The sequence below is a fragment of the Myotis lucifugus genome, unplaced genomic scaffold, assembly GCF_000147115.1.
Source record: "Myotis lucifugus unplaced genomic scaffold, Myoluc2.0 scaffold_1231, whole genome shotgun sequence".
NCBI classification, from domain to species: domain Eukaryota; kingdom Metazoa; phylum Chordata; class Mammalia; order Chiroptera; family Vespertilionidae; genus Myotis; species Myotis lucifugus.
In genome coordinates, this window is record NW_005872279.1 from 24,413 (window position 1) to 36,833 (window position 12,421).

Here is a 12,421-nt window from a genome sequence, read left to right on the forward strand (position 1 = left end):
TCCTCACAAATATAAACAAATCAAGAAAAATGAACAATACTTCCCGGTGAAGATGTGCCCAAGTCAGCTCAGGAAACTCCCCTGGCATCAGGTGCTCCCCTGCTCCACCCCCACCCCCACCCCGACTCTGGGAGAGAGAGCGGGAGAAGTCAGCGCCCTGCGACCTCGTCGTCGGAGCCTCGCTGTGCGGGCTCGGCTCTCCGGGGAGAGAGGGCTGCACGGGAGAGACGCGCTAACTGCCTGCCTATCGGTCCTTGGGGCACGGTAAGTGCCAGAGCCTCCCAGGCCAGACAGAGCGCTCTCACCAGCTCCGTGCGACGGGCAGGCTCTGCCAGGCAGTGTCTGGGCCTGGTTCCCCTACAAGCCGTCAACAAGAGCTGGTTGGGCCCCTGAGCCCTGGTACAGGGTCTGGCTCTCCCTGCGTCCCTGCAGAAAGGGAGGCGTAAGCCAGCGCCCGCTGCACGGCAGCCTACTGTGACGGACACAGGACTCGGAGGGGCCCTCCAGCTCGCACAGACCCCCAGGCTCTGAGCCCTGTGGCCGCAGGAGCTCCCCTGAGGAGGCGGCAGTGACGACCGCCAGAAAGCCACGAACCTGAACGACAGCGTCTACAGAGCACCGTGCCCCGGGAAGCCGTGCTGCACACCCCGCCCCTCCTGCCCTCTGCCTCCTCCGTGTGCCACCTGGGCTCTGGGATGGCAGAGGCCCCAGGCCCCAGCTCTAAGCCTTCGTCACCCCTGGTTCAAGCCTGGATCTGTGTGAAGCTGCTAAACCTCTGAGCCTCAGTTTCCTCATCTGCAAAGTTGAGAAAGCCCCACTGCCTCATGGGGTCCCCCTGAGGGGCGACCTATGACCTGAAGCCTCCCAGCCCAGCCTCCAGCACTGCTTCCCACATCCCTGGGCAGAGTCTGACCCTGAGTGACCCGGTGGGAGCCGGGTGCATGGCTGGTACAGGAAGCCGAATCCCCACACCTCCTGCCAGCGCCCCCCCCACCCCAAGTCTGCTGGCAGACGCCCAGCTCCATCCTGAGGAAGGGCTGCCTCTGTCCAGACACAAGCCTCCCAGTGAGCGCGGGGAGTGCTGTAGGGACAGCTCACCGCTGCCACGCCACAGCAAGCTCTCACCTCGGAATCTCCATGCAATGACCGTTTCTAATTTGATTTTTAAGGTAGATTTCTCTTCTGGAAAAATTGTAGTAACCAGCCAACATACTCACACCCTCTACTCAGCAGGAAAATCTGTTTCCCTTGAAGTCTGATTCTCATTTATGCAACAGAATTCAGGCAAAATAAGGCCACTCTGTCCCACACCTGCTCCTACTTGACCTCGCCTCCCATGTGCTGTCCCCACACGGCCCTCTCGTGTGGAGGTCTGACCACAGGCACTGCATCGCTCCACACCCCCGTCCTGTCCACACACGGGCACGCCCTCGCTGAGCAGGCTGACCTCTGCTTGCTGCCTGCACCCAGCCTGCAGGTGGTTCCCCAACGCCGAGTTCCAGGTGAGCCAGAGACCACGTCCGACTCGTCACCCAGGCAGGGGGCTCACAGGCCGACGGGAGCGCTGTGTGCCGCCCTGACACTGAGCAGCCGCGCGGACTGCGTCGCGGTGGCTATTCCTGCAGAGGTTAGGGGGAGGGCTCGTCCAGAGGCGCTTACCAAGTGCTGGTCGTTGAGGAGGTGCACCACTCGGGACGCCCAGTCGCCCGTGGGGACCAGGTGGGGAGACGTCCGGTACAGACGCAGCAGGCATAGGGCGGCGCTTTGCTTCGCGCTGTCCATGGTGTCTCTGAAAGACAACCCAGCGGTCACGGACAACACAGCCAGCATGGCTTGGAGCTGCGAGAACACCCACCCCAGCAGAACCGAGCCAGAGGCCCGCCAGTGGGCCGGCTGGAAGGACACTCAGAGTAGGGCTTCAGCCTCAGGGAGGGGTCTGCTCTAAAGAGCTGCCTCGGGACTTCACTCCAACACACTGCGGGAAACAGCCCTCTCCCAAGACTCAGCCTAGCCCCCGGCTGCTGTAGGTGGCCCTGGCTGTGCGGGTAGTCAGGTCACGATCCTCTCATTGTTTGCACTTGACCTTAGCCAAAAGGCCGAGAAACGATCTCTTTCATTGTTTGAAGAACGTTTTTTTGGTCAACCTGAAGATTTCCTCCCATCTCCAAAACCACCGCCGGGCGCCCGCCCAGCGTCGTCCACCCGCCCGCCTGCCTGCCCCCAGCACTGAGAAAGCAGGGCCAGCGGCTCCAATGCCTGCCTCTCGTGTGGCCGCGGTGAAAAGCCCGGCTTTAGGCTGGGGAGCACAGGGAGGCTAGGTGGGACCCCTGCAGACACCTTGGGGGGAGGGAGGGTCTATCCTGGCAGGAATGTTGGCTGAAGGCACAGAATGTTTGTTCCCAGCGCTGTCTATGCCCCTCCCCCACACCCCAGCCCAATCTGCTCTAGGCCCACCAGAGAGCGCTCCAGGGTGGGCCTCCGAACACCAGCCAGCTGGTGAAGCACGGAGGGAAGAGGGTTTGGGGGCTGTCTTTACTATTCGCCTCCCTTTTGGCTTCTCATCCCTGAGGGCCTGGAGGGCGGGGAGCAGGACTGGACTCCTCCTGACGTCTAACCAGCACCTTGTCTCCACTGCGTAATCTTCAGAGACGAGCTCGTCCTGGGAAGTCTCTAGGGAGGCTGACTGACTGAGAGGCATTTTCCAACAAGTGGCAGGACACATACCCAGCCACGAGGATCTTGGGGATCTCCCCAGCGAAGGCCTCGGCCATCTCGCGGCTGCCCACGTTGGCGATGCAGTGCAGGGCCAAGCCCATGAAGGTGGGGTTCCGGCTGGCCAGGTCGTTCTTGATGGCGTTGTTGATCAGGCGGATCAGTTCGCTGTTGGAGTTCACCAGCACCGAGATGAAAAGATACCCCTGGGTGGGAAGACAAGAGAGCAGAAAGCTCCTAACCACCTCGTCCACGTGGGCCCGGAGGCACCAGCAGATTCCGCAGTCACAACCAGCCCCCGCATGTTCCCGAGGGCCCGAGGGCCGCGCTAAGACATGCTATGCAGGACTCGTGGGCACGGGGCCGGGGAGGGGGGCGGCAGGCAGCCACTTCTGTTACGGAGGCTAAGTCTCTGCGTCTGACCCTGCAGGGGGAAGTCCTGCAGGAGGAACCTGAGAGGCAGTCAGACGCCCCACGGGAATCAGACACCTTGGCCTGGCCTTCCCCCGAGTCCCACTGCCTCTGCATCGTGATGGTGAGTAACCCAGACTCACTGCCATCCTGAGAGGGAAGGCGCTTGCTTCGACTGTAACTAAAATCACTGGGTGACTTCCAGAACCAGCTGGTGGCTGACCCCTCTTGAGTCTGTCTCTGTGCTCCAGCTCCCCCTCTCCACCCAGGCCAAACTCCAGCCCGTGTCACCCCAAGTCCACCTGCTCCCCAGGCAGCGGGCACGTGATTCCTCCACACTGGTCTCGAGAGGAGGCCCATGAGAGCCCTGCGCCCTCCAGCCCCCCTGAGCGGCACTCACGATCTGCTTCTCCGTGTATCTGTTGGAGCTCAGCAGGTTCACGGCCTCCATGTGCCCAAAGTCAATGTCGTGGCCCAGGAGGAAGATGAAGAGCAACTTGCAGACGTACTTCTTTTTACTGTAGCCATCAAGAGCCTTGTCACCTAGGAAGGGAAGCTGAGAGCTTAACCGAGGAGCAAGGCAGGAAGCAAGGAGTGGCCTGTGGCACAGGCAGTGGCTCCATCAGACGCACGCCAGCCCTGTGCTGGGCACAAATGGCACCTCAGCACTGGGCGCAGGCGCACCTGGTACTGCAGGGTCCCCTCTGAACTCGAGAGCGACACTAACACTTCCTGCCTGGCACCGCACACATGTTCCGCACCGCCAGGGGCTCTGCCCCACTGCTCCCAGCAACAGGCCTGGGAACAAAAGCCCTGCTCACGCCACACAGCCCACATGTCCATCTCCATCAAGAAAGTGTATGCGGCCCTAGCTGGTTTGGCTCAGTGGGTAGAGCATCAGCCTGTGGACTGAAGGGTCCTGGGTTCAATTCTAGTCAAGGGCACATGCCCTGGTTGTGGGGTGCGCAGGAGGCAGCTGCTCCATGATTCTCCCTCATCATTGATGTTTCTCTCTCTCTCCTTCTCCCTTCCTCCCTGAAATCAATAAAAATATATTTTTAAAAAAAGAAAGTGTATGCACTGGCTCCACCAGCATCCCCCCAAATACTCCAGCACCTGCTCCCCACCCCCCAGGAGCAAGGGCCAGGCTGCAGTGTGCCCAGCATCCTGGCGGCCGCCCCAGGGCACACTGGGCCTGCTCCTCACTCTGCAGGAGCCCAAGTCCACCCCCAACTGCAGAACTTGTCATCAGCCACTGGTCATATCCACAGGCTCCCTGGTGCTCGGGCCCAGGGCAGCATCCCCTACGCACCCCCCTCACCGTCCCAGTAGGTGGTGCTGGAGAGACAGCTGAGGGCTCCTTCAACCCCGGAGGCCACTGCCTCCTGTGTCTCAGCGTCACCTTACAGCGCTCCGTGTTGTTTACAGTGGGCGCCCTGTGGCCCTCAGTGAGGTTTCTCTCCTGACTGCCCAGTCTAAGACAGGCCTCAAAATGTTAGTTCCAGTTAAATGGTCTTTAATTCCAGCAATCCCAAACTGTCAAAGCGAGGCTTTCTGAGCTGTAAATGGGGACGATGAGAGCGACAGCCATGTCCCTGGCTTACCAGGCGGGTGGATGGCCACAAACCAGAGGCATCCTGTCTGTGCCCCGCAGCCTGTCCACTTGTCTGAGGCCCGTGCCCCGGCGGCCCTTGCAGAAGCCGGACACTGCACGGCTGAGCAGCGCTGGGAGAGTGAGCTGACAGTACAGGCTCACAGGGACGAGGAAGGGAAGCAGAAGCGGGCTCAGGACAGGTGTTTCCTTTCCTGCCTCTCAGAACCCCCAGTCTCTCTCCAACTCGGCCTGCTGTCACACCACCCACGGAGCTCTCCAGGGGGCCCTGCAGGTCTCAGTTCTAGAATTTCCATTTGGTCTTATTTCAAAATCTGCTGTTCCCTTTCACACTTCCCGAGTCTCCTGCTGAGATGTTCGGGTTTGTTGATGACTTCTTTTGAGCGGTGAGCCTTGTTCCTGCTGCTTCTGCTGCTCTGGCCACGCCTTCAGGATTCCCTGCCCGTCCTCTGCACGCCACGCTGGCGGTTGGCAGCGACCTCGTCCACGGAGAGCTCGCTGCAGGAACCCCAGGCAGCGCTGTAATAGCACCTCCCAGACAGGGCTGTTTCTCTCACCTTCACCAAGTCGAGGCCTCAGGTTCCGCAGGGCATCCAAGTGCGTGCAGCCCGGCTGATCGGACAGGGTGGCTCACGCCCAGGTCACTGCTGCCTGAGGGCATTGCCTTGGGGTCCCCGTTGACAGTGGAAGGCTCTCCACTTTGGGTGGCTCTGGCTTTTTCCCCTCTAGCCAGGGTTGCTCACATTGGGGCCATACTGTGCCCCGAAGGTGTTCAGCAGTCTCCTGGCCTCCCCCCACTAGATGGCAGCAGCACCCTCCCACCCGGAGATGTGATGGCCAAAAATGTCTCCAGACTTTGCCCAGTGCCCCTGGAGGGCAAAGTCACCTGGTTGATAACTACCCTGGAGATGTGCTTCCTGCTGGTCTCTGGCTCACAGCTCTCACACAGGCGGCAGCACTCCCTGCGGGCCCCCTCCTCTTAGAAAGGCCCAGCCTCGCTGCCCTTTTCCTCGAGGAGGCTCTCCAGACTGTGTCCATGCTATGGTCTTTTTAGGCTGTTTTCAGTCCAAGGGTTGGTCTGGGCCGCAGTGGCTCCCGAGCACCTGAGCCGTGGCTGCTGCAGAGGGTGGGCTCCGAGGCAACCCCCCCCCCGCCCCGCCCGGTGCCGGAGCCTGGGTGGAGTCTGAACCACGCAGGTTCTCCTTGCCCATCGGTTCGCGCTGCAGGGGCTTCAGGTGTGCCGCTGGGCCAAATGCATGAAAGCTCACTGCCTTCCCTTCCGTCTTTACCGAGAGTCCTGGGACATTTGCGCGTGTCTGCGTGTGACCTGCACAGAATTTCTAGGGACAGCACGGATCCAGACCATCTAACCTGCCATAAGGGGTGCAAGTCCCCAGAGCACACTCTGCAGACAGGGCTGGTGTTCTCATGTTTGCTACTAGTCAGGGCGCACGCGAGCTCAGTTAACACCAACTGGTTAACCGACAGGGGGCAGCCTCCTCTCTACGCAGGCGGCTGGGCTTAGAGAGGCGTGAAGGCGGAGGAAACAATACAATCGTGTTGTCCCAAAGCATCTGTATGGACGGTTGGGAGAGTCACCATCTGAAGGGCCAGGGACTTTCCATAACAACATGATTAACAGGTATCAGGACTCCCGTCCTAAACAGGCGTCTACGTGCGTCCACACGCAGACCATCTGGGCAGCAGGCATGGCCCTCCCTTCAGTGGTGAGCTGACTGGCCTGCTGGCGGTCTGCCTTCCTGGGCTTTCCAGCCACGACTAAGTGATGGCGTGGCCGAGGGACTCGCTGTTCCCACGTTCCCACCCAATGCCCGACTGCACGGCACAGACGGACACTGGTACATCTCCGCCTGCTGCCTCCCGCCCCCACCCACGGGCCTCCCCCTGCACTTTCACTAGTCCTGCGATCCCATCGAGGGTCTGCTCACGGACAACCCACCAAGGGCATCAGTGTCCCATTTCACAGCTTGGAAAAGAGGCACCAAGGGTTAAGGGACTTGACAAGGTGACACAGCTCCTAAGCCTCAGAGCAGAGACCTTGCCACCAGTGACAGTCCCTCCCTTCAGGAAGCAGTGGGAGCCGTCAGTGCCACCCCAGAGACGCACAGGAGGCCGGTGAGCACAGAGCTGCTCCACAGCGTCCGTCGCCTGGGAAATGCCAATTAAGATGACGGGACACCTCTGCACACCCACCCGTCGGCCAGAATCCAGCACTGACACCCCCATGCGGGGCGGGCGCGGGGCAGCGGGATGGCTCTGTGCGGGGGACGCAGATGGTGCAGACGCCTGGCCAGGCAGGTGGTGGTTTCTCGCCGTCGGACCCAGCAATTGTGCTCCTTGGTATTTACCCAAAGGAGCTGAAAATTCATGCCCACAAACAGCCTGCACATGGATGCTTACAGCTGCTTTATCATCACCGCCAAGGCCTGGAGCAACCGCGATGGCCTTCCGGAGGCGATGGGTAAATAAATGGGGCCCATCGGACAGTGGGATGGCATTCAGCGCTAAAAACAAATGAGCTATCAGGTCAGGAAAAGACCCGGAGGGAGCTTAGATGCATGTGACTGAGTGACAGAGGCCATGACAGAAGCCGTCTGTGACTCCGACTCTGATGCTCTGGAAAAGGTGGAGTTGTGGGGGCGGAGCAGCTCAGGGCTGCAGGGGTGGGCACGGCTTGTCAGGGCAGCAGTACTAAAAGGTGGACACAAACCCACAGAATGTCCAACAGCACGATGAACCCTGATGCTCTGTGGGCTCTGGGTGCTGATGACGGGCAGTGCAGGCTCATGACTGAAAGGAAGTCACCGTCTGGTGGGGACGTCCATGGGGGGAGGCTGGCTGGGGAGGGGGGGCAGGTGTACCTGGGAAATCTCTGTACTGTCCTCTTAATTTTGCTGGGAGCATAAACTGCTTTGAAAAAATGAAGTCTTAATAAAAAAAAGATAAATAAAAAAATTTTAAGCAATGAAAGTTACAGACATCTCCCTCATAAATACACACATAAGCAAACCATTTCACATACGATCTCAGGAGCTCCATGGACCGAGAGCAGCCTTGGGCCCGGCGGGAAGTATCACAGCACGGGACTCCCCGGGGTCAGATCTCAGGAGCTCCATGGACCGAGAGCAGCCTTGGGCCCGGCGGGAAGTATCACAGCACGGGACTCCCCGGGGTCAGCGGGCACCTCAGTCAGTAACTCCCGAGCTCTGCTAGCTTCCCCATCACCTGGCAGCACAGTACCCCCCAGGGTCAGCGGGCACCTCAGTCAGTAACCCCCGAGCCCCGCTAGCTTCCCCATCACCTGGCAGCACAGGGAGCCACCGCCAAGCAATCCTGTCTCCTGTGCCGGGGGCCTGGGTTGGCCCCAGCCCGCCTGCACCATGGTCCCTGGGCGACGCCAGCCGGGCTCCAAAGTCTCCCAGAGACTGGAACCAGGCCCCCAACCTGTCAAGTTAACTGGAAACTAAGGCTTACAGGCTTAAGGCTTCACAAGTCCTTAAAGCTGAAAATCGACACCACCTTCTTCAAAATGAGGTGGGTGCTCGGGGAAGTGTGTCCCCACAACCTGAGTGTATCAGGTAGCGTCATCAACATGGCAGCACACGCTTTGGCAGGGGAAGTGCTCGGGTCACTTGACGAAACTCCGAACGAGGAACCAGTGGCCTCGGATGCAGGTCTTCATCTGAGGCTCCCACTCCGAGCCCATGCGGGGTCTGTGGGGTCTGCGGGGTCGGCAGGCTCGCATGCTTGGGGCACGGATGAGCGTCCCCCCAGCTCCGGGAAGAGCTAGGGGCCTGGGAAGGGGCCACGCTGTCTGGTCGACTACACAAACGTCTAACAGGTCGGGAATAACCGGTGGCCTGACTTCAAACATGCTTAACTTCTAACAGCACGAGAGCAACGGTACTAAAACCTTAGCTTTGGTTTGAAGTGGAAAAAAAAAGACTGCGTCCCTCCTACATAAGTGCACAATAGAGCATTCACAGAAGGGCTCCCACACACTTACCTTTAAATTTTGACCGAATGTTTGCCAGCTCCTTGTTTATTCTCTTTATTTCTGCTTCTTTACTTTTGCCTAAAAAAGAACACAAATGTGTTTCTTTAACTGCCTTCTCCACACACACCCGTTCCCTGGTGAGACGGACACGGAACGTTAAAGGCAGAATCGCTGCTTTCAGAAGCCTGATGAGCAAAGCAAGCTGCCTCGACCAGGGCCAGTGGCAGCGGGGCCGGGCCTCGGGTCCAGGCGGGCAAGCTCCTGAACGCCAGCGTTCGTTCACTGTTTTCCCCCTTTTGGAACGAGAAGCACGCAAACACCTGCTGGGCTTTTCCCAGCTCATCGTTTACCCCCAGCGAGCCTGACGGTGCAGGTCATATTTAAGGTATGAACTCCGCCTACTGTAGGCTTCCGATGGTCTCTCCTGATGAAGCCCACCAACCTACACACGCTGAGCTCGCCGCCTGTGCACCGGGGATTCTCCAGGACACAGTGGCCGTCGAGCTCTGCCTCCACCCTGGCCTACTGCTAGGTTGGCCTTAATTCAACAAACACATGCGTGCCTTCACAGCCTGCATGGAGTGTGGACAAAGCACTGTGCACAGGAGGGCATGCATGTGTGTGCGCCTGTGTGCACCTCTGTGTGCCACTGTGTATGTACCTGTGTGTGCCTGTGTGTGCCTGTGTGTACCTGTGTGCCTCGGTGCACCTGTGTGTGTGCCTATGTGCGTGCCTGTGTGCCCCTGTGTGCATGCCTATGTGTACGTGCCTCTGTGTATGCCTGTGTGCCTGTGTGCATGGCTATGTCTGTATGCTTCTGTGTGTGCCTGTGTGCACCTCTGTGTGCCTCTGTGTATGTACCTGTGTGTGCCTGTGTGTGCATGCCTATGTGTACGTGCCTCTGTGTGTGCCTGTGTGCCTCTGTGTGCATGGCTATGTCTGTGTGCCTCTGTGTGTGCCTGTGTGCACCTCTGTGTACCTCTGTGTATGTACCTGTGTGTTGCCTGTGTGTACCTGTGTGCCTTGGTGCACCTGTGTGTGTGCCCTATGTGCGTGCCTGTGTGCCTCTGTGTACATGCCTATGTATATGTGCCTCTGTGTGTGCCTGTGTGCCTCTGTGTGCATGGCTATGTCTGTGTGCCTCTGTGTGTGCCTGTGTGCACCTCTGTGTGCCTCTGTGTATGTACCTGTGTGTGCCTGTGTGTACCTGTGTGCCTCGGTGCACCTGTGTGCGGGCCTGCATGCCTCTGTGTGCATGCCTATGTCTGTGTGCCTGTGTGTGTGCCAGTGTGCACCTGTGTGCACACTATGTGTGCCATGTGTGCATGTGCACCTCTGAGTTCTTCTATGTGTGCGCCTGTGTATGCCTCTGTGTGCTCCTGTGCGCGTCTGTGTCTGTGTGTGCCTGTGTGTGTGTGCTTCTCACAGGTGCACAGGAATCTGTGTCGTGCTTCTCTCTGGTATGTCCACTAACTGGGCTGTCACCTCCATGCCCTCTCCTCATGGTGGCAATAGCAGCATGAGGATCAGGAGGACCAGCTCACAAACATGAGCCTGTAACTGGATGGTTTCTCTCCTTTTAGTCCAGGCAGCAAGGCTACTCCCAAGTGTCAAACCCTGCAAGCGCCCGAGGGGAATTCCGTGGGAGCAAAGTGCTACACTGGTCACAGGCAGCGCTCCAAGGGGAGGTGGTAAAGGAAGCCCAGTGTGGCGGGGGTGACTGGCAACCCACAGATCGACACATGGAATCACAACGTTAGGAGGCCGCCATCCCGCGGGGCGAGGGCAGCCTGGGCACGGCTGGTGGGCTTCAGGGCGCCAGCGCATGCTCACTCCAGCTGCTCTCCTCCCAGACAGAGGGCTCACACAACTCGGCCACCCACACTATTGGGAGCGGCTCCAGCAGGAAGCTCACATTTTCAGATAAAGAACTTGCTCTGGGGAGGCACAGGGTTTACTGCCCTCTGCGGACTTCAGGAATCAACCGGCACTGGGCCAGGCCTCACCAGGCTTGCAGTCTGACCTCTGTGCCACCCCGCACCATCTCTATCTCAAATGTGGCAGGTCGGTCGGCCGCTCAAGACGCCAAGCTCATAACAGGCATCCCAGGATGGACTTGGGATCTGCTGGCTAATGAGTAACCTGGACTAGCCGCAACCTCTGCCCAGAACAAGCCACCCGTGCGCCCAGCAAGCAGCGGAGAATGCAGCCTAGGCACGGGACTTGCTAACAGCTCCTGGGGTTTCAGAACAGCCGTCCCGCTAGCCAATGCTTCCTCCTGATTTGCGCTGAACCAGCCAACAGACCGTCTCATATCCTGGAAGCACCGAGGGCAGGAGCCTATCACCCAGGTTAAAGTACTAAGTCCGAAATTTACAGTAAAGTTCGGTCTAAAGAAAGACTTAATCTTTGTATAAAATGAATTCACTGAGTACATCAAAAGCCCTAATTGACCAAAAGGGCGTTTATGAAGGAAGATATTGCTAACATTATACTGAGGGCGGGCAGCACAGTGGTCAACTGAGCCAGGACACACCGCCTGCCTGGTCTCGGGCGGCACTGACCCTGGGCATCAACGCCACCTCTCTGTGCCTCGGCTTCTCCATCAGTGGGCGTGAGGAGGACCCAGCCGAACAAGCAAAAAGCACACGCCAAGTGGTGGCACAGGACACTCACCTTTCCCGGAAAGCGCGAGAAACGGGCCTTGGAGCAGACTCCCCAACTGGACTACCTGCTCTCCGAGTCAGAGGGCTCACGCCAGAGGCGAGGTCACGCGCCACCCCGACCCATGCCCGGGCTCTCATCGGCTGTGCTGGGACATACTCACATCACACGACCCGCTCACTCAAAGCACACGGTTCACGGGCTATGGGACATTCAGAGCCGTGCCTCCACCACCACGCTCAGTCCTGTAAAAACTGCGTCACCCCGGGGAGAGCGGGCCCGGCAGCAGCACTCAGCAGCCCCTCGGCTCTCCCAGGCCCGGCTGCACCCCCCGCCCCCAAAGTCTCCCAGGGTCCTTTCTGAGGCTCCTTTCACCTCACTGGTTCACGGCAGGAAGGACCAGTGCGCCGTCCCTTTGCTGAAGAACGTCGCATTATGTGGACATGCCACACCCTCCGTGACGGACGGGGCCATTTCCCCTCTCTGGCTGCTATGAATAATGTTGCTATGGACGTTTACGGGCCAGTTTCTGTGAACACGTTCTTGTTTCTCTTGGGTGGACACACCCGGGAGCAGCACTGCTGGGCCACACGGTCACTGTGTTCCCGTTTGAGGGGTGACAGCTGCTCTCCTGAAGGGCGGCCCCGTTCTCCACACTTGTCACTGCGGTCCCTCCAGCACCGCCATCCCGGTGGGGGAGGCCGCATCTCATCGTGGTTTTGATCTGCATTTGCCTGATGGCTTTTAATGTGCTCACTGGATATTTGTGTATCTACTTTCGAGAAACAAATTCAAATACTTTGTCCACTTTTTAATTCAATATTCTGAATACAGCCCTTTCAAATACTTTCATTCTTGAGTTGTCTCTTCATGTTTTTGGTTTTGAGGAAGTCAAGGCACCATTCTTGTCACTTGTCCTCTGTCGCATCTAAGAAGCCATTCCTCAAGCTCACAAAGACTTACTCCTGTTCCTGGTCCCATGGCCTCAGCTTCTGCACTGGGCT

At 58.7% G+C, this 12,421-nt stretch overlaps 1 protein-coding gene across 1 annotated transcript in view; it reads right to left on the reverse strand.

Moving 5' to 3' along the window:
* Positions 1–12,124, reverse strand: part of AP2A2 (adaptor related protein complex 2 alpha 2 subunit) — a 31,030-nt gene extending 18,906 nt beyond the window's left edge. The window contains 5 exon segments of the mRNA XM_023748262.1: positions 1,660–1,789; positions 2,725–2,918; positions 3,524–3,666; positions 8,763–8,831; positions 11,941–12,124. Of these exon segments, the coding sequence (XP_023604030.1) occupies positions 1,660–1,789; positions 2,725–2,918; positions 3,524–3,666; positions 8,763–8,831; positions 11,941–12,124 (720 nt within the window).
* Positions 12,125–12,421: the final 297 nt, after the last annotated feature.